At 39.7% G+C, this 21,641-nt stretch overlaps 1 protein-coding gene across 2 annotated transcripts in view; it reads left to right on the top strand.

Moving 5' to 3' along the window:
• The window catches only part of GRID1 (glutamate ionotropic receptor delta type subunit 1), a 319,319-nt gene extending 311,752 nt beyond the window's left edge, over nucleotides 1–7,567 (top strand). Inside the window, exon 16 of one of the 2 annotated variants that reach the window (XM_053450619.1) lies at nucleotides 6,525–7,567. In XM_053450619.1, coding sequence (XP_053306594.1) covers nucleotides 6,525–6,950 — 426 coding nt within the window. In that variant the 3' untranslated portion in view covers nucleotides 6,951–7,567. The remainder of the gene's footprint in view (nucleotides 1–6,524) is intronic. The other variant, XM_053450620.1, reaches the window with a different exon arrangement.
• The last annotated feature ends 14,074 nt before the right edge of the window (nucleotides 7,568–21,641 follow it).

Genomic DNA, 21,641 nt, shown 5'->3' with positions numbered 1-21,641 from the left:
GCCGCTCACCCAGTAGCCCCATTAACAGCACACTTGCATTCTTCGGCGGCATCTGGATGGCAGCTTTCCCTCCATATGGCTGCTGTATTAGACATTATTTCTCACAGTCATCTTTAATGATTACCGACAATGCCTTCCACTCGCTAGAATGAAAACACGGGTCCCAACACTTGTTCGGTTTAGCGCAGTCAGCTGGTAAGAAACCCTGAACAATTTGCTGTGCCATAAATTTCAACAATTCTGCTCCATACAAATTGTTCTTCACTTGATATTTACTGACGCTGGATTCAGATTGTCTAAGGCTTATGTGTACCTTACCGAGAGGGTAGTAGACTGGTGGACCAGCCTCCCAGCAGAGGTGGTAGAGGGTAATACAGTGAGGGGATTTAAACATGCATGGCATAGGCATATAGCTCCTGAATCTAAGACGAGACCAACCTCTGATTAAGGTCTGAGTCTCTACAGCAGGAGAAACGGGCAGACTAGATGACCGAATGGGTCTTATGAACCCTTGTATCCATCCGGCGGCCACAGGCCTTAAAGTGCCAGCGCCATCGTGCCCAGCCCGGTCATGTCTGTAAATATAATAATTCACGCTCTATACATTTTCTTTCCAGAGGTTAATAGATCTCACTGCAAATATCTCAGGTCTTAGAATGAAGAGTCTAGAGATTTTAAGTGATCAATCCTTACATAAATTACAAAACAGTTCTTATATAACCAATCCTCAGACCCCCGAAATTCAAACCTGATAAGGCACATGGGTTCCAAAGTGAAGAAAGCCATTACTAAAGTAACTACCCTCAGCTACAACAAATAGGACACACTTTTTGAAGTCATATTGGGTCTGATTTACATGCTAAAATCATACTTTTTTTAGAAAAATTCAACCCCCAGAGCATAAATCCAGAAAACCGACCTCTAATTGTTAAAATGCACAAAAACATTTAGCCCAGCATTCACTATTTCCATGCCGTAGCCACTGTGCCTCTAATAACATCAAAGGAAAACGTCTAATTGATATTGGAGAAGGTCACTGCCACGGCTGAAGCTCATTAGAGCTGATGTGGTGCAGCCGGAGTACTATCTCATGTTTTTTTTGTCTGTTTAGCCCTGTTTTAATTGTAATTGGAAACATTTTGGGCAATAATTTGAGCGTCAAATTCTTAAATACAAAAGAAATGTACTTGGCATGAACTCAATACTGCGGGATCATGACTTCTTCTGGATTTCGACGTTCCATTGCAAGCCTTCTGTTCGAAACAGGACCATTGTCATGATGCTGATTGCAAATTGCGACGGAAATTGCCCAGTCCTTCTGTATTCCACAACATTTTTAACGCTGCTTATAAACTGATTGTGTTGGAGGTAATAATAATAATAGAGAAATCCGTAGACGATTTCATTGGCGTTGGACATCCGATGGCGTTGCGTTTGATTAATCTACAATCACTGGCGATGTAATGTCTATGTCATAGAGGGATTATTTGAAATGTTTTTTAAGGAATTCCAGTAAATCATTTAAATTGCAATGCGCATAGATGGCTTGTTAGAGCTAATGGTGCCATCTGCTTGAGACCAACTTGGAATCCCCCCGTTGGCGCAGCCAAGCCAGTATATATTGAGAAAAAAAAACTTACGGGAACTGGAGGTAGGTTAACGCCGACCAGGAACGATGCACAAAAAAATATAACAGCCTTCTAATAACTTTAGAGCAATTAAATTCCCATCTGCTAAACTAAGTCTTTGATGAGAAGCTGAACGTATCAGCTGTTCAACTACTCTCAACACTGTTGACTTGTTCTTTGTAGTAGAGGACTGAGGGCTCTCTCCAGTAAATGAGTATTAGAGATGTCTTGACCACGTGTCTAGCTGGAGAATGTTTGCGTGCCGAGATCAGAAGAGACGTATTGTAGAGGAACATCGCCTCCAAGGAGAATGGCGAGGGCTTCTGCATCATTTTCCCAATGGGCTCATAGGCCAACTCGCAAAAGCGTCAAAGTATGGAAAATACTGCTCGGTATGGAGAAAGGTCCCAAGTTCCATGCCACATCTCTAGCAAATCAGGGTCCATACCTGGGTCCATCTTTTTGATGAGTGACCGATATGACATGACCATCAGGAAATGAAGTCTACGTGTAGTCCCTCAAAACTGGTGGACCTTCTACTGAGTTATTTCCAGAAAAATAAGGCAAATCCCCTGGAAATAAAATAAATTAATACAAGATAGACAAACACTGTGTCTAGTACAAAACATTGAAAACACCAATGGTGTTGGGTGTATTCTTCTCCTTTGGACAAGATGAACGGGTTACAAGTTGCTTTCCACCAATGTCCCATAATGTCTCATCATAAAGCATCCTCTTTTATTTCTCAAATTAATATCATAGTAGAGTGTTACCATAGGGTAAGCCAAACTGACCCAAGAGAAGAACCTTTAGAGCAATTTTCGTTGCTACATTGGAAAACAACTACGAAAACGTTGAGTTACGGACAAAATATATCTTTGAGGCGGTCAACACATGGCTGAGTTTAAATGCCTACGTCCGGGGAGAGTCGTTGTACTCCATTCTTGGCTTTCATAAAGGTCAGGTAATTTCAGAGTTGGGAGTGTTGTGTAGTAAATGCTTTCAGACTTGGAAATGACTATCCCGGGTGACTCATCCGCCATTTAATGAGAGGAAACCACTGATGCCGTTTCCAGCACTTATCTGTTCCCTTTTGCCCCCATAATTCTATTTACAGAACTATATCTTAAAAAAAAATATTCTTTATGGAATAAGAAAAAAAAAAAGTAGACTGCCTTGAAAGTAAAAGCCTAAGTGCGTTTTTAGTGGCGTAGTTACCTTTTTATCAAGATTCCATTGAACTAAGAAATCGATGCCGGCGTAGACCCAGTTGGGAAGCAGCACATACAGTATGTCTACTGTGTGAAGGTTTATAGAACCTACATTGTACATGTTCCATTGTGTTTGTCTTAGAGTCTTAGAGGTTAATATAGTCAGGGAATTCAAACATGCATGGGATAGGCATATGGCTCCTGAATCCAAGACGAGGCCAACGACTTGAGGTTAAAGTCTCTATGGCAAGAAAAATGGCCAAACTAGATGGGCCAAATGGGTCTGATCTGCCATAAACGTCTACGTGACGTGGTGCAGACGGGAATTCTGATAACATTTGATATGTTTATTATACTATATACATTGTGTTGATTAGCGATGGTTATTTCAACATGTCTGGTACCTTCAGCAATGACAACAGGTTTGTGGTTGTGAGAATCGGAGAAATGTACAGTTTGGTTGTCAAGTTTAATGTGATTGTGTGATCTAGTCAAAGGTCACCTTCCAACTCAACCTGGCATTTGGAACGTTCGAAATTCGACCAGCAGAATTATGACATAATCAGGTACTTGAAGGCCATTGTTGGTTGGAGAAGACAATTCAATATAGTCTATTCATTGGAATTTGAGATCTGGAATTTTTATCTGTGTATTGAGTGTACAATATTATATGATGTTGGCAAGACCTACCCAATAAACCACATTCAGCAGAGTAAGTATGACCTGCTAAAGAAAATATTTTTCCCTCTCCACCATTGGACCTGGAATGTGTGAGCCCTTTTCTTAATTATTGCTCATAATGGGTCAAGATACCATCGAGCAGTAACCTCAAAAACTAAGGCGGACAAACAGAATTTATATTAAAAATAATAGAAAGTGCGTTGCAGTAACATAAGATTAAAGATACATGATTTAAAAAAAAACAAAAAACAGTAGTTTCTTTTTTTCAGAATTTACATAAAATAATAGTAAAAAACGCAAACCATGTCCACTTCTACAGCAGTAGTGGAAAAATTAAGGCAGACACACGGAATTTATATAAAAACAATTAGAAAGTGCGGTGCGGGAACAGAGGTACCTGATTTAAGAAATAAGCAATAGTTTCTTTTTTTAGAATTTACATTAATGGTAAAAAATAAGCAGCAAACTCGAAAAATTAAGACACAGACTTTCTATTCTTATAAGAATTAAAAAATGCGTGTTGCACTAACCACTTGTCTAAAATATAGAATGTCAGACCCATTGGGACTATCTAATCTGCCCATTTTTCTTGTTGTAAAGACTCAAACCTTCAATGACGGAAGCGAGAGAATGAAGCATTGGGGTTCAACTAAAGTACTGAATGAAAACATGACATGCGAGGTTTGTGACGCCATATACCCTGGGAAATCTAGGTTGAGACATGCAGATGAGGACAGAATAGGTCACTTTTTGATTCCGTACCCTCTGTCACATGGTCTCCCCCATTTGCATATGCCTTCTGCTTCATTCATAGCTTTGAGTTCTCTTTTTTCTCGCCCTCTCCCCTGTCTAACCTTATTTGTTTTGAACCGTCCGTCCGCATATGACATTTATAATTGATACGTGATATCCACATGCGTTATAGAAATATCTACTGATCGTGACAAAAAATACCATGATTCACTATGCATTCTTAGGAATTATTCACTAAGGAAGTGGTTTGAATGGGACGTGACTGATTTTCCTATGCATTATGAAGGGCCCAGTGAGCTTCTTTCGAGCTAGGACTGGGCTTGCCCTGTAAAAAGCGTAGGCAAGTATGTTATGGTAGAATTGGCCTTTCATAGTGCACATAGGAGTGCCCTACTTAAGTGAATAAACCCCTTAGCCTCTACGAGCGTAAACCTTTAAAGAACAGATCCCCCTATTAAATCTCAACCCTAGATCCCAGTAGCCCAACTACTGAGCAGATGGCTAGGGTTGGCTGGCATGGGGGCAGGGGCGCAATGCCTCCTAGGCTTCTCTGATTTCAATGTTTTGGGCCTCTTAATGTTTTTATGGGTGTTTTACTTGCAGTTCCACACACAGCCACTAGGAGCTCCTCAGTCAAGACCTCCCCATTTTAATGCATTCGCTCTGTTTGTAACATTGTAATAATGAATTAATATTGTCATAATAAGAGAAAAAATGAATCTGTAGTAGAAATTGAGTAGTAGAAACTCAAATAATATAATTTAATCTCAATAATAAATGGTTTAATTATTTTAATACACATTTTTAATATCATTTTTGTTTTATACCTATTGGACACCGCTGCATATTGCTATTTTATTTCATACAAGTATCTTTTAATTAACTCATGATGTGAAAGGTTGAATTTATAAACCTGTCAGCAGAAGATGTGTATATATATATATATATATATATATATATATATATATATATATATAATGTATTGGAATTATGCAATAAATAGGGTTTCTTCAAGTGACTTTTCTACAAATAATAAAAGTAAATTCAACCAAGCAGAGGGATCAAAAACAATAAAAAAACAAAAACATAACTATGTATACGGTTTATTATATTCTCTATATAGGTTATTATGTGGAAGCGGCTACAATGGAAAATAATGGAAACAATATAGATTATATGAACTTGCAAATAATTTTGTTTTCTGAAAACGATTATGACTGGGATGTTTTAAATGTCAGATGAAAATATATTATTAATAATCGAACAGAAAAAGATTGTAATGGAAAAAACGAGAAAATATATTGTATAGAATACATAGAATGATTAGCTGTTTTTAACCTCATTTCGTAGATCCAATAGACTGCCATTTTGATGTGATAGGGGAATAGTATAGGGGAATGCCAATTGTCTGATCACTGGTTGGTCATTGATAGGGTTAATGCCAACTGGCTCACTTATCACTCCCTCTTATTTCAGTTCATTACTTTAGCTAGGTAGTCTTTGGTTACCCTGTTGAGAAAATCGCGTGTCAACGTCACTTGGTTTTGGCCATCACTCATTATTTCCACCCTTGGTCACCAATATCCAAATGACCCTGAGACTAGTTGAGACTAGTTGTGAAGCCGAGTCGATCTTAAAATTAACTGGGTAGATATTTAATCATGATGGTGTCTAGCTACTGGAACTACATATTGCCATAATATTTATGCTAGACCTTGTAGAGTCATTTCTTCTTGGCTTGGAAGTCACCTGTGCTTCTAGAACTCTCCTTGACTCTTGAATTGACTCTGAAGCTCAATCTACTGCCCACACTTTGTGTGTGGTTTGCAAAGAGTTAAGTCTATGTAGCATCCTCCAAAAATGATCATCATATGGTATTTTGCGTTGCCATCTGGCATACCAAGCGAATGCCCAGTGGGTCGCTGGCCAACAAAGCCACACACTCAGCTCCTTCAGCATACCGGGTGCTGCAGTCTGTGCCCGGCAGCTGGAGATGCCTGACGGCACATTACGTGACCATAAAAACCTGCAGCCGTCCATATCCAGCCGCTGGTCCCACTTACCCCATGAAACAGCTGGTGGCCTTAAAGTGCCAGGGCCGACCCATCATCGCCAGTCCGGCCCTGTATATAAGTATACCCACTAACACTTTAATATATCATGCAGAAAGTTCAATAACAAATTAATACTCCTATACAGAATATGGTGTCTTCTTATCTTTCCAAATACTAATCTTTCTTTCTCTCTTTAGGATAAGGAAGTTAACTTGGAACAAGTACACCGACGTATGAACAGCTTAATCGACGAAGATATGGCACATAAGCAAATCTCCGCAGCGTCCATTGAAATATCCGCTCTAGAGATCGGCGGAATGTCGTCGACTCAAACCTTGGAACCAGTGCGGGAATACCAGAACACTCAGCTCTCTGTCACCACCTTTTTACCTGAACAGTCAGGTCACGGTGGTAGAACACTTACCTCTGTGTCAAGCAGTAACTTGCCCTTACCCCTTAGCAGCTCGGCTACCATGCCTTCAATACAATGTAAACACAGATCACCCAACGGAGGACTATTTCGTCAAAGTCCCGTGAAGACACCCATGCCAATATCATTCCAGTCCATGCCTGGTGGACCCATTCCAGAAGCTATGGAGACTTCACATGGAACATCTATATAATTAAAAAAAAAAAAAAAAAAAAAACCTTCAAAGCTTTTTAATACAACTAAAAAAAAAACAAAAAAAAAAAGAGAACTCATAAATTTTTCTTGTATATATCTGTAAATTTCAAAAGAATGAAGTGGGGTAAAAGTGTATTTTGAATATTCCCATTTTTTGAAGTCAGTAAAACAAACAAACAAAAAAAAAAGTATGAATGGCTTTGTAAATTTTGTTCTATATGAATAAAAAAAAACAGCAACTTGTGATCCCTTTGAAGTGCCAAAGAAGACCCATGACAGGTACAGAAGACTCACTCGTACAATTTTTTTTTTTGGGGGGGGGGTTGGGTTCATTTATTGCTTCGACTATCACATTTACCAATCGTACTTTAGTCACCACGCAGCACTTCATTTTAAACTAGGCCGGAAAAAAAAAATTATTATTGACCAGCGTTAGCATACGAGAATTAAAGTTTATTGTAGTTAACAAGATGTTTTATTATTTTTTTTTAAACAAAAAGGGAACGTTAGATAACGGTTGGAATGTTTCTTTCTAGCGAGAAGTCGTTTGGAACTGATTCTCCACAAAAATTTCTAGGTTAAAGCACTGGTTTATTAAATTGTATTTTACGTGTACTGTGCTGTGTGGCCTTTTGATTTAACTTCTACCGATTTGGAAGGATCTATGATATCTAGGAGAAGGTTAGAGGTGAGAAGGAAAAAAAAAATCTTAATCGAACCTTGTAATCATGTTTTTTGTGCCTTGATGATAGGTTGGTTGGGTAATTAGAGTGTAACAGAAAGAAAAAGTTTCTTAAAGTAACAAAAAAAAAAGACAATTACAGGACAATGGCTATGGACCAACTCTTCAGACAAGTCAAGTATACAATTCTCTGAAACATCTAGCCATGGCGATGGACCCTCACTTTATTTGTCTTGCCGTTAACATAACTCAGTTCCAACCATGGCCTAGTAGGTCATGTTTAAAATATAATGAATAAAAATGTATTGTAAATTTTAAAATGTTTACACCCGTAAACAAATTATTGTTGGCACATAGCGCGATTGGCTTGACCACCACATGGATGGATTCAAGCAAGGATAATTATAATTATGACAGTATTATAATGTAATTGGTTCAAAAATGGTTTAATTTTTTTTTTTATATTTAGGTCATCTTATTTACGTCCCGTGGTAAAAAATGTATATTTTATCTACCAGGTCGCCATCTTTATTCTGCAGTGAATCCAGAATAATTATTCATATACATGCCTCTTAAATGTATTTTTCTGTCTAGCGCCGTACATATATATTGTTAAACATATGCTTGTTTTAGTGATACTGCTTAGCAGCTTAAGGGATTAATAACGTTCCCTTCAATTTAAAGAAATCATCGTAAATTAATATTTTGTTGAAAGCTTCTTCAAGTTGCTTCTTTCAGACAGAGAGGATATAAGAAACCTTCAAGAAGCCATGGTTTGGAACGAATGGATGATTTGGACTTTGATACTAAAGAGTTAATGCAGTAAATGAGTCATTTCAGGTCTTTGTTCAGACATTATTTCATAAATATATATTTTCAATTATTCCAGAAAACAAATTTCGGTAATATTTGTGTGAACTCTGGGTTTGACCATCAGTCTCCTGGAAGAAGTCCTGCGTCCCTGGGTCTCCGGGTCAATTTCAATGGTGTGCGTCCGTGCCCACTCCACGCCCATGTCCTGCCCACTCCCTGTTCACTTCCCCTGATCCCTGCCTATAATCCCTCCCACCGCCGCGTGAAGCCCCTCCCCCAGAAGAGGAGCATCTATAGGTTGCCTGCCCTTTGAAGTTCCCAGGTATGTTTATTACGAAGAAACCCGTGACATTAGATCTGGTCATCTCTATATAATGAATAAAAATAAAACCATAGTATTTTCCACATTATTTATGACCAAATCACGTTATATTTTATTTTTATTTTTTTACACCAAATCTGAAATTGACATATTTTCTGGGACTTTTGTTTTCACTTGTAATATGGTTTCTTCTGCATCCCCTCCTACGTAATTCGGTGTTCTTCACTTTTAGAATATATTATATTACATTTTTGTTACCGGGAGAGCCAGGGGATTCCGTAGCGCTATTAAAATAGATGGAGAGTGAAAAGTAACAAGAACGTTAAAATTAAGAGTGCACAAATTTGACAATAATACATGCTGGTATGGAAGGAGAAGAGGGCATATAGTAAGTTTACGAATGTAAACATTTTTTAATTTTGTGGAATATTTGCTAAAGTTCTAACAATGGTCCCGGGTGGATGAGTTCGTCTCCTGTTTAGTCAGCCCAAACCACATTACCGAGAAGAAAGAATTATTCGATGTGGAAGTAAGCAGACTCAGGAGTTAACACAACTGTTACTGCTGTTAACTGCTGTTAACAATACGTTCCTGCTTAATAGGTTTTCTTAATGTCTGGTTAGCATACAGCATAAACGCTTGTAAATGTTATAGAGTAGAGTGGGTTCTAGCGAGAAAATGATCCACAACGATAGAAATAGATAGATATAATATTGTGTATGTAACGGGGTTTTGGGTGGGCCAATTCTGAGCCTCAGCTACCTGGGACTTGGGGTACATAACTGTCGCAGCGCTGCATACAGTAATATAAACCCCCCAGTGCTGTATACAGTAATATAACCCCCCAGTGCTGTATACAGTAATATAACCCCCCAGTGCTGTATACAGTAATATAACCCCCAGTGCTGTATACAGTAATATAACCCCCAGCACTGTATACAGTAATAACCCCCCCAGCGCTGTATACAGTAATATAACCCCCAGCGCTGTATACAGTAATATAACCCCCAGCGCTGTATACAGTAATATAACCCCCAGCGCTGTATACAGTAATATAACCCCCAGTGCTGTATACAGTAATATAACCCCCAGCGCTGTATACAGTAATATAACCCCCAGCGCTGTATACAGTAATATAACCCCCCCAGCGCTGTATACAGTAATATAACCCCAGCACTGTATACAGTAATATAACCCCCAGCGCTGTATACAGTAATATAACCCCCAGTGCTGTATACAGTAATATAACCCCCAGTGCTGTATACAGTAATATAACCCCCAGCACTGTATACAGTAATAACCCCCCCAGCGCTGTATACAGTAATATAACCCCCAGCGCTGTATACAGTAATATAACCCCCCAGCACTGTATACAGTAATATAACCCCCAGTGCTGTATACAGTTATATAACCCCCAGCGCTGTATACAGTAATATAACCCCCCAGCGCTGAATACAGTAATATAACCCCCCAGTGCTGTATACAGTAATATAACCCCCAGCGCTGAATACAGCTGAGCAGATGCTTTATGGCAATGCTAAGGAAGTCCGTTCCTCCATAGACAGCGTGTCCAACTGAATGATTAAGACCGAGCCATTCTATTGTTCCCCACAGGCAGTATGATAAGGAGTCGGGGGGGTTAGTAGATCGGGGGTCAGATAACAGAGCGAGAATCATACAAACGGCTGATATGCAGCTGACCAAAAGCAAACCAGAAGCTTTCATTAAATTACTGGTTTTCAGGTAAGGATATCCAGAAACCATGCCATGTTTGCGGCCCCCCGGGGACAGCTGTTGTGCACTTCCGTTGAAGAAAACCATCAGATTATATTTCTACATTATTTTTCAGAAATCCATAGGACTGTATTCCTTTAAAGCGCATACCCATCATATCAAGCACACAGAAATGCCGTATTCTGAATGTTTTATCGGAAAAAAAAGAATATTCCAAACGTGCATTAAATTATAAATGTATTTTTTATACAGTGATGTTATATTATATCGTATCCTGAAATGTTTATATATATATATATATATATATATTTTTTTTTATTATTATTATTATTTTTTTATTTTTTTGAGGGGGGCATTTTAATAAATTACTGCTTATTAATTGAAGAGAGTACAGAGGAGGGCGACTAAATGTTTTGGAGGATAAAAATCATCAGGAAAGACTAAAGAGATCTCAATATGTCTGGATTGGAGGAGAGAAGAGAGAGATGGGTTTGGGATGGAAACATTTAAAAAACTAAAAGGACAGGAGGGACGTTTATTTCAAAGGAGTAGAAATGTCAGTGTAAAGAAGTTTTAGGTTATTGAGAGGGTGGTAGATACATGGAACAGCCTCCCAGCAGAGGCGGCAGAGGCTAATACAGCGAGGGGATTTAAACATGCATGGGATAGACATACGGCTCCTGAATCTAAGACGAGACCAACAACTGAATAAGGTTTGAGGAGGAGAAACGGGGAGACTAGACGGGGGCCGAATGGGGCCGATCTGCGTCAAATATTAGTTTCCACGTTTTAAAGTGAAGATGGAGAAGGTGATACCTTTTTACCTGGCAAACGCATAAACTTTCATGGAGGTTTTCTCTCTTTTTGAAGTTCTGGGTAAAAAAGACTGATTTTTTATAACATTAGGATCCACTTTTTTTAAAAATTATTATGAATAATGGACTTTTCCTAAACACGACGGGTGAAAATGTTTACGATAATTCTGAATCCATCTGTAGATGTTCTGCATTTGGCTATCAGCGGCTATCAATATTTATGGATCTATATCGAGCCACCAAATTCTGTCACAAAGAAGTGAGAACGGCCCTGCCATGGGAGGACCTCATCGAAAATCTACCTCTTGGGTCAACGGAACGTCTACAAATCCTTACTCTCCCCATCTCTTTTTTCATTTGAGCTCCCATTAAGGGTTAATTAGATGAGTCAACCATTACATGAGCTCTGTACATACGCCATACGCGCACCTATTTATCACATGCACACTACTAATAGACATCATTCTCTGGGTGGGTCCCGGAGTCTCCTGGTGAAGCCCTGGCTCCCTGAGTCTCTGGGTCAGTTTCTTCTTTATTATACTCCAAATTTGTTCAATTTTTGCTATTTTGTAATTCTTCTCGAGGCACATGGGTTCATCCAAGGGACGCCTTCCGAAATGCATACTAATCGGGCTACTTTTCTGGTTTTGTAATTGTTAGACTTAATTAACACCTTCTTAGAAGCCAAGAAGCTCCTTCAAAGCGCGAGTGGGCCAAATGGACCTTATCTGGTGGTGAATTTCTATGAAGCTCTAGCATTTTGTGAAAGCCGTGGCAATACAGCCATAGAGCAACCTCGTTACTTAGTAGGTTGCCCTCTCATACTCTATTATCTCCAGTCGAAAAACAATAGCAATTACAATATACCTTCTGCCACGGACCTTCCGTAATTGCTCTTCAAGATAAAGTAGTGTCATAAACGGCTCGGAACTATTACATGAATTGATCTAAACGTTTTGTTTAAAAAATTGGAATTGATCTATGCATTACGTCGTGGCCGCGTTTCCAATCTTAATACGCCGTCTACTGAACATCATGGATCTTTCATTAAGAGCCCTTTTCAATTTACTTAAAGAAGCGTCCACGTATCCGGCACTCCGCGCACTTCGCATTTTCATCCGTTTAGAAGGAAAGAAAAAAAAAAATTGCATTTCACGAGACAGGGCCGTGCCTGGGAACCCAGATATCTATTATTATACTGTTTTCCATCAAGATAGAGAGGATCTGTCACCTCTTCCAGAGATGTCGTTTGACAATTCTATCTAACGTTCTCAAAAAAAAGGATTCCTACCAAGGAAAAAGTATATAATCTCAAACATAAGGTCCACCAAGATTCTGAGAATTTCCTTCATAAATAATGAAATAATGTGCATCACCAGTGGGTAGACGGTCAATACCAATGAACTTGGCGGCCAAGGTCCATGATGTTGGTGGCCAAAGCCAAAGGTGCTTGGTTAGTCCCATTACTTTTGTATGGGGGTGAAGAGGGAAATGGCCATTAGGGAGGAGAAGGACGTGTCTACACATCGATCCCGCGACCCGGAGATTTCAGGTCATGACCTGGAGACCTGGAGAAACGTTGCTTCACCTGGAGTCTCCTGGCAGAACCCATAGAGTTCCCAGGTATGAGTTTTATGGCCTAAGCCGACTAGGCCCGGGGGCAGCAGATCTGGGGTGGGTTGATCTGCAGTGTCTCCAGGCTACATGTACCCAGCCCGTAGCCACACATTAAAGCATTTGCCCAGTTTGCCAGGTGGCCAGTCCAGTGCTCATAATGGAAAGGCAACCGGTTACACAGCCCATTCATTCACTTAACAGGTAATTCGGTGCCAAATAACCACAATGAAACCGTTTGACGGTTATTGGCAACTTAGTACTTCTGGCAGTGAAATCGCAGCTCATCGGTTTGCGAAACGACATCAATTCACACTGACACGACACATTTCAAAGTATCTTCAAATTAGTAAATTGGTGACTGGCACAAACGAATGAAGCATACTTGGCAAACCATTAACGCAGACCTTTAATCTGAGAACTAAACGACATTAATCAGTAATGAATAGAAAGCTGGCTATATGACATGCTAACATTTTAGCAAAACACAGCACATTTAAAACTATATATTTTTTTTATATAATTACATTTTTTTATTAATAATTATAAAAATAACCATTAATAATTAACCATTTGTATGAGATCTCGCTCTGTTATCTGAGCCCCAATCTACTAGAAAAAAACCTGACTCCTTAACATGCTGCCTGTGGTAAATTATAGAATAGCTCGGTTTCAGTCACCCAGTCGGACTCCGACTAATAAAAATCTATGGAGGAATGGGCTTTATTGGCATTGACACAAAGGATCAGCTCAGCGTGATGTTTGGGCACCAACAATATCACATGACTGACAACAATGGCGGCCTCCAGGTCTGCGGATAAAGGGAGTTTATTGGAAGTGGTCAGACTCACCCTAGATCAGGAATTCTTATTATGAATGATAATAGTAATAGTAATTCAAGAACCCCCAGTTAAATGAGGACTCCTTTTGTTGGGAGTGTGGCTGGACATGGCGATGGGGGACAGATATGGGTACTGGGGAGCCAGGACCACCCACTCATCGTACCCGAAGAGCCACCTCGCAGCACTCAGCTCCACAGCTTCATGAGGTGGCCACGTGGGAGCTGCGATCGAGGTCTGTCAAGCCATCATATGCATTTAAGTACATATTAGGCATACCCCTCAATTTTTCAGATGTCCAACTTGGCCAAGAAGAGGCAGATCCCAGGTGAGATGTGGGCAGAGTTACCACCAGAAGAGGGCAGCATGGCCAACCCAAAGAGCATCGTATGGAGGCCTCTTGGAGGCTGCAATGGAGGTCTACTTTGCAAAACCACTGTCCACTATAGAATCTACAGTTCCCTGGGACAGTCAGGAGAGATCAGAAGATCTACTCAACCAACCCATGACCCCGACTGCCAACAAAAGCAGGGCAGTGGGGCAGCTATCCAAGAAAGATGGTCGCGCTCGAAAATTCCAGGACTGTTATATACAGTATTAAATATGGATATTTATTAAAAAAAATATCCAAATTAATCCATATTTTCTTTATATATTAAGTTTATAGATTTAGTTGTAAAACATTATTATTATTATTATTATTTGTCAATGATGTTAACATGTCAGGGTTTTTTTTTTTTTTTACATTTTTCTCCATTTAACTTACTCAAAAACTGATTGATGAATTTATTATGTTCTTCATCTTCTTGAAAAAAAGAATTTAAATTAAAATTTAAAATGGAAAAAGTTGGGAGAAAGTATAGAAACAAATCAATAGAAATTAAATGAATTTATTAAAAAAAAAATAGGCTTGTTTACGTAAACTTTTCTAAAAAAAAATAAAAAATCGATGTGTTCTGCTTGGCCCAGTATCCCATTGTGAAGATTAATAAGATTTTGGCATTGCCTTGAGAGATTGACAGCTAAGTACAGTGAAAGATTACTCCTCTCGGCATGTAGATTTATTCACGTCATAAATTTGGTTTTGTTTTAGATACTAGAAATTAAATCAGATTTTATCTGGAAAAAACATAATTTATTCAGTTGTGCGGAATCAATAAAAGCTTTGATGTGTTGAATCGTTATTGTCAAGCTGTCTAATTAAATGATACGCTTTGTGAAATAATGAAAATTGTGTCTGTGAGATCATTTTGCACCAAAGAGGTTAATATCTCTCTCTATATATAATAGACTTGTCACTGCGGGTATTGTTGGTCACACTGGGTGGGGTATGAAACCAAGGAACGAACAGAGTGTACAAGTTACACTCTAATTGGGCCTTGTCCTGCTTGGTCTTACAGTTCCCGTAGGGTTGAAACTAACAGTCAGTGGTGTAGTTCCATACCCCCTAAACAGTTCAGGCATCCAAATTGCGTTGACTGTGTTGTGGGTGTGGAAGGAGATGTCAGAAGTATGTTGACCTGGAGGCATGACTACTCACCCATCTTAGGGTGAGGAGCTACTTTGCAACGTTCTACAGCAGCGCTTTGGTGGTGGCCATGTGGGAGCTCTGCCTCAACACAAGCTCTGTTGATTTTACGGTTCCCTAGGGCACTTTTGGGAGATCAGAGGACCTCTCCAACTGGATGATCCCGAAAAGTGGGGCAGTGCTTTAAAATCGGTACTGTCTCGCTAAATCCGGACTGTTGGGAGGTTTACAGCCCATGGTGTGTGTAAGTGTGGTGGAGGCTTTGAGGTGAAGGAGGCATACCTGACTCTGAGACCAACCGTGAAGATTCTACGTGGTGACCGGCCAAACGTGTTTCCCAAATGGCTCTAATACCGGCCTTCATGGGAACCTTGACTTCTAAATATTTAAAGATACATTTAACATGCATTCCAGCAGGGATATCAACCGTAACATCCTGGCATCAAAAGCACCAACTGGGTGTCTAACATGTGATCAGAGTGGGTAGAATACAAAGGAGTCAGTTCCAGACTGTGTGACCCTGAGAATTTGCTCCTTCACCCTGAGACCAGGAGATTGGGGCAAGAACCCTGAGAGTTCCCAGGTATGGAAGGAGTGTATGAGGTGATGGAAAGAAGGTGGGCACAGGCTTGATTAGGGCAATACAAATGGGAAGACTAGATGGGCTAAATGGTTCTTGTCCGCCATCAAATTCAGTGTAAATTGTGGTAGATAATCTGTGTACATCTGTATGGAAATAGCTTTTCAGTGTTTGACCTCTCAGGATGATGGAGATGGAGGCACCTTTGCAGTTTGTGGCCAGTTGTATCCAGCCAGCTCCACCGGCTAATGGCCTACTGGGCTTCCAGATGTCCTGTCTGGGCCTATAGTCCATCATACTAGGTAGTCTATGCCATCATTTTGACATAGATGAGCTACTGGTGGCTTGACTGTTGACCAAATTCCAGATGACCCTACTCTGAGGACAGGTTTGGTCATGAAAATCAACTCTATATTTGCAAAGCAGAAGCTGCCATAACTATTTGTCATCATCGCATCATCTAGCTTTTCTTCCAATCCTGTTTTCTTCCATTCTTCCGTCGTCGTGGGACTTGCTCCCATTTTTCTTTTTACCTTTTTGCCCAAATTCAATTGTCGTAGGCCAAATTATTTGTTAAAAACAAAACATTCACGCTGGCGGCTAATAGTTTCATTGGCTTAAAGCGTCTCCCTCTCTAGCCAGGTCAATTATTCAAAGATTTATGAGTTTGGCATACATTAGTCAATTGGCCAATATTTACTTTGTGATCTTCAAGGTATTTGATTGCCGTGAATTCAACCACCAGGTATATGATGTTATATTCTTCTGTTTATGAAATGGAAGCCATATATTGGCTCTAAATATCCCTAATGGCTTCTCATAAATTCTGAGCACATCAAATTGGCTTGTTTTTCATCCTCAAGATTTATAATTGTATAGAAATATTCTGTTTTATTTAAGATTTATAATGGCTTGCTCTGTTTTTTTTTTTTCCTCCGTGTGTCTTCTGAGAGTTGAAGAATGGATGTGTAGTGGATCGGTGGATTTATTAAGCCTAAATAAATGAAGCAGAGATTTATTAAGACTAAAAATTAAAAATGTCGTGCTCACAGCTAAACATTTCTGTGAGTTTACCTCTTTCCCTTATAAAATGGAATACATAATTGGTAAGCATTCAAATAAAACATAGATGGGTCTGGAGGATTTATTTGATTGGGACACGGTACGGAATAGTATTTGACAGCAGATCGGCCCCATTCGGCCCCATCTAGTCTGCCCAATCAGTCGTTGGTCTCGTCTTAGGTTCAGGAGCCGTATGTCTATCCCATGCGTGCTAAATAACCTCACTGTATTACCCTCTACCACTTCTGCTGTGATGCTGCTCCACTTATATACCACTCTATCAGTAAAGTGATGTCTGAGTGTAACAGCTTGATGCGTCACTCGACTGTAGCAAGCACTCGAGTGCAGGGAAGATCACACTGGGAAAATAGGAACTAAGGGCACTCGGGTATAATATGTACAGTGATGTATCCTGGCCTGGGCCTATGATGGCAGATCCAGGGGGGCGGTAGTCCTCCAGCTGCAAAACTAGGGGACAGATCTCCCTCATCATGCTCAATGGGTCGACGCCTTTAAGTCATGATGTCATATCCCAGAGCTCCGCGTTGCAAAGGCATGCACCATGTTTTATTACAGCAAACATGAAGGACTTGGAGGGTGCAGCTAGCGATTCATACAAAGCCACAAGAACTAGACTAGACCCCCCCCAAATGGGCAAAATGGCGGAGCTGTTGTTGACGTCTTCTCACTCGATTTGAGGATTGGGCATAAGATGGTGTGAACTTCCGCCAAAATGGCGGTGCTTCCAGTGACGTCACCGGAAGTGCCGCCATTTTGGCGGAAGTTCTCCTTCGCAGCTTTCGAAGTTCACACCCGTTTTTGTCTGCGGAAATGTAGACGAAGATGGAAGATAAAAGAGAGACGAAAGAATATGAATGGGAGAGAAGATGAAGAACAAGAAGACGAGAAGCTGGTCGTCGGCAGAGAAGGTAGAGAAATGTAGAGAGCGTGAGAATGAATGTAGGATGTGTAAGAGAATGAATGAGAGTGATGAATTAAAAATGCCTCCTCAATGTGAATGGATCTTTTCTCTCATCAAATTCCATGTTCCTGTTTCACTCATTACTAGCTCTTATTATAGAATAAAATACAATTTAACCCCCCCATACTAATTTATCTATATTTTCTGGCAGGTTTTGTAAACTATTGTCTTTGTAAAATTAACTAAAATTGACTTTTTAGATATTAAAAAGAGTAGATTTAAAATTAAATATATTCATTATCTTGATGTGTAAGAATGAAAACGTAAGCGGAAAACAATTCAAAGGTTAATACCTTCGCAAAGTAATTTTAAAGCACTTTTTATTAAATCCAATATAATTATTTTTCTAGATTGTCAAAGTAGGTAAGTAGGGTGGAATATAAAAGATAAAAAATACCAAAAAAAACCTTTTTTTTTTTCACCTGCTACAGAAATCGAAATGCAAATGAAGAACAGAATGACAAGAATTCTCCAAACTTCCAAATTATTAAAATGTATTTTTTTTTTTTAGGCTTTACATGCAAATGCGGGAAAAAAAGGGCTTAGCCTGGAGATTTTACGACAGAGATAGGAAAACGTTAAGTTTTTTTTTTTGGTATCATTAGTTTTGTGCTAAAATGTGATTATTTCATCAAGACGTTTAACGATCGTCAAATAAAGATGGTGATCAACGTTCGCGTGTAAACATAGCCTTAAGTAGTGAGCTTATTCTGTTTTATATAGGAAACAATTAGCATGCAAAAAAAAGCCGATGTATTTAACTTTGTTTCTCGGAATCGGATTATTCACGCACCGGCTGTTTTTAAGAGCATCCAGAATTTATCGACACGCATCTCTATCTTTCTCTCCCTACGAAATGGTTGTTCATTAAAGGGACGGTTTACTGGCAGCCTCAACAAAGAGCTTCTTAATAGATATTCCTTAAAAAGAAAATGTATCGCCTTAAGGAGAAGCTGCAGCACCGAGGAGTGTCGCCAGTAGCAAGAAAGTGATCCACTGGAATCAAGCGGAGCACTTTCCGTACATGTGCCCAAAATGTTAGCCTTGTCACTTTAAGTCCAGTAGCCACCTAAAGACGTAGGTGTGGTGGCAGGGCCGGTCCATACATGGGTCCTGGTGGGTCCACGGGACTCAGATGGCACTCTGAAAGGGGCAGCCATTTTCCGCCATAAGGCATGTTCTTTGGGGACAGATTATTGGAGAAAGAGAAGCGTTTCTGTCTTCCTCCCTGAAACTGCATTATTCTTGCACCTGTCTTCTTTCTTCTATCTTCTTCTGCTTCTCTGTGCCTGGCCTCTGCCAGTGGGAGGACCTCTGCAAGTGGGAGGATCCACAGTGACGGCCTCTCCCCAAGCTCGTCTTATTGGGGGGAGAGGGTGTGCCCAAAAGCTCCGCCCTTTTGCGGAAGTGCAAGAGATTTCACAGGTTCACAGAGAAGGTTCCTTTAATGAAGTAATTATAATTATTATTATTATTAATTATTAATTATCAATAATTATTATTTGGAAGGAGAATGAGAGACGCTTAAGTTTTATTAAAAAAAAAAAAATTCAGAGGACCTAAAAATTTGTGGAAACGGATAACATGCAGGATGAGTTGCTGCTACAACAAAGAAAACAAAACCATCATTCTCTCCCGAGAAATAATTCTGTAGTCAATAAAACTCATTCTTACATTTTTCCTGGGAACACTTAATTGTCATGTGACCCAACAGCAGGCACCAATAGGCTGTTACCATAGAAACTTTAAAAAAAGTGCATTTTTTTGTGCGTGTAAGTGGAACAGCACCTTTAACTGTATATACGCCGTGTCTCTTTAGCCTTTTCTTGCGACAAATTCTCATCTTTAAACATTTTTTTTTTGGTCAGTGGACTTGGTCTCCATGGCAACGTTCTGGGAATCGCTTCAGACTGAATGTCGATACATTTTTCATGATATTGTAGAAAGTCCAAATTGCATTTACGGAGAAACCGTAGACTGTAGACCCTATCAACAATGTCTGTGTTTACGATTTTGTTTGTAAGCTAGTTTTTGGGGTTATATTTCCAAGAAAAAAAAAAAATATATACTGGAAAAAGAACACGGATAGTTGACAGATATGAATTCACGTATTTATATATTTTCACCCCGTCGTATACGACTGGAAGCCCTAGAGAGCACGGCTGACATTTCCTCTTCTTTTATTCTGTGTTTTGTTTCCCATTGCACAGGACGCTCAAACTTTTTGGTGTTTAACCCCTTAAGGACAATGGGCGGTCCCTAAACCCATTGAAACCAATGCCATTAAGGGGTTAAAAAATATCCTCAATTAATGAATATCATAAATATCATTTATATCATTAATATGTCATTAAGGGGTTAAAAAATATATTCCCCCTATAGGGCATTACTAATCTAACCTTATAACCTAGACGCTATTGTTTCTTGTTTTTGCTCTTTTTTTATTTAAGGTTGTAAAAAAAATTACCAAAAATAAATGATATAATAAAAAAAATATATCTATAATATGTAATAATTATGCAATAATATATTCTGGGGTCTCCGTCTCTGGGCCCTAGGGGGGCTCTATTCCATTTCATTGCAGTTTTAAGCTATTTGGGGTTGGCACCACCCTTGTTCTTGATAGGTCAAGTATGCAACTAGCCCCTCCCCCTCACTAAGCCCCTCCCCTTAAAGAACGATGGCTTGGGATAGCCTGACCTGGGAAGTTTCTTACTCTCCGGCTGTTTAGGAGTTTGGTCTTCAAGGCGTTTTCCGCGTTCGTAGAATGACCCCCAATTCTAGGGGAAGTGGTGGCACAACACCATAGACGCCACAACCGCAATTAGAGAAACATGGAATTTGCCGGCAGATCAGACCCATTTGGCCCCATCTAGACTGTCCATGCTTCCTGAACCTTAACCGGTCCTTGGTCATCTTATTGTTGTATAGTTAACTGTGGCACAAAGTACAAGATGAGACAGGAGACCACAATCTCTTCATTAATCCACCGGTTCCTTCTACCGATGGATTTCTAAAGTTGGAAATCCATCTATAAACGCTGGTTGTGTTTGCAGCTTTTGTGGGTTGCTTCTTCCTCTGGTTTGTGATGGCCTGGAACCAATAGATCGCCGGTTCCTGAATTCCGTCTGGAAATACCGTTGCCTGAGGAAAAGACAGTAGCCACCCGAAGTCAACGGTGCATTTGTTGCGTTCCTGATGGGTCGCCGTTAGATAGTCAGGGTATTCCGAAGGTTAGTTCTTCTTAGTGCGAACAGTTTCCATTTTATTTGCTTCGTTTACTCTTAGCACAAAGTTACACTACAAGTAAAGCGATTTAATTTAAAGTTGTCTCCGGGCCATCCGTGCTGCAGAGACACAGCAACCTCCGCAGAGCCGGCCTCAGCAAGAAGGAGAGATCCTAAGGGGGCATTCTACCAAAGTAGCGATATCTATATATTGCTTTTAATTTTTGCTTTAGTACGTGTGGTTCATAGGAGAAGTTTTCTTGCTCTTCTGAGAATTAAGAACATTGGAAGAGAAAACCTTGGGCGATATAAAAATTCCGCTAGCATACTGACACTTATCTGTCTTGGTTCAACAAAATTAGGCCTGGATTTTATCACCTAAAGTACTACATAGGGGCCTTTGTTGATTTTTTCTCTTGAAAAGTAACCTTATTTAGGACTGACTCGTGTCCTGTACTCAGATATATTGTCTATTGACTCCGGAACCATGC

This window comes from Spea bombifrons, chromosome 11, assembly GCF_027358695.1.
Source record: "Spea bombifrons isolate aSpeBom1 chromosome 11, aSpeBom1.2.pri, whole genome shotgun sequence".
NCBI lineage: Eukaryota > Metazoa > Chordata > Amphibia > Anura > Pelobatidae > Spea > Spea bombifrons.
Note: the sequence above shows the minus strand (reverse complement) of the source record. Positions and strands in the feature narration are given on the sequence as shown.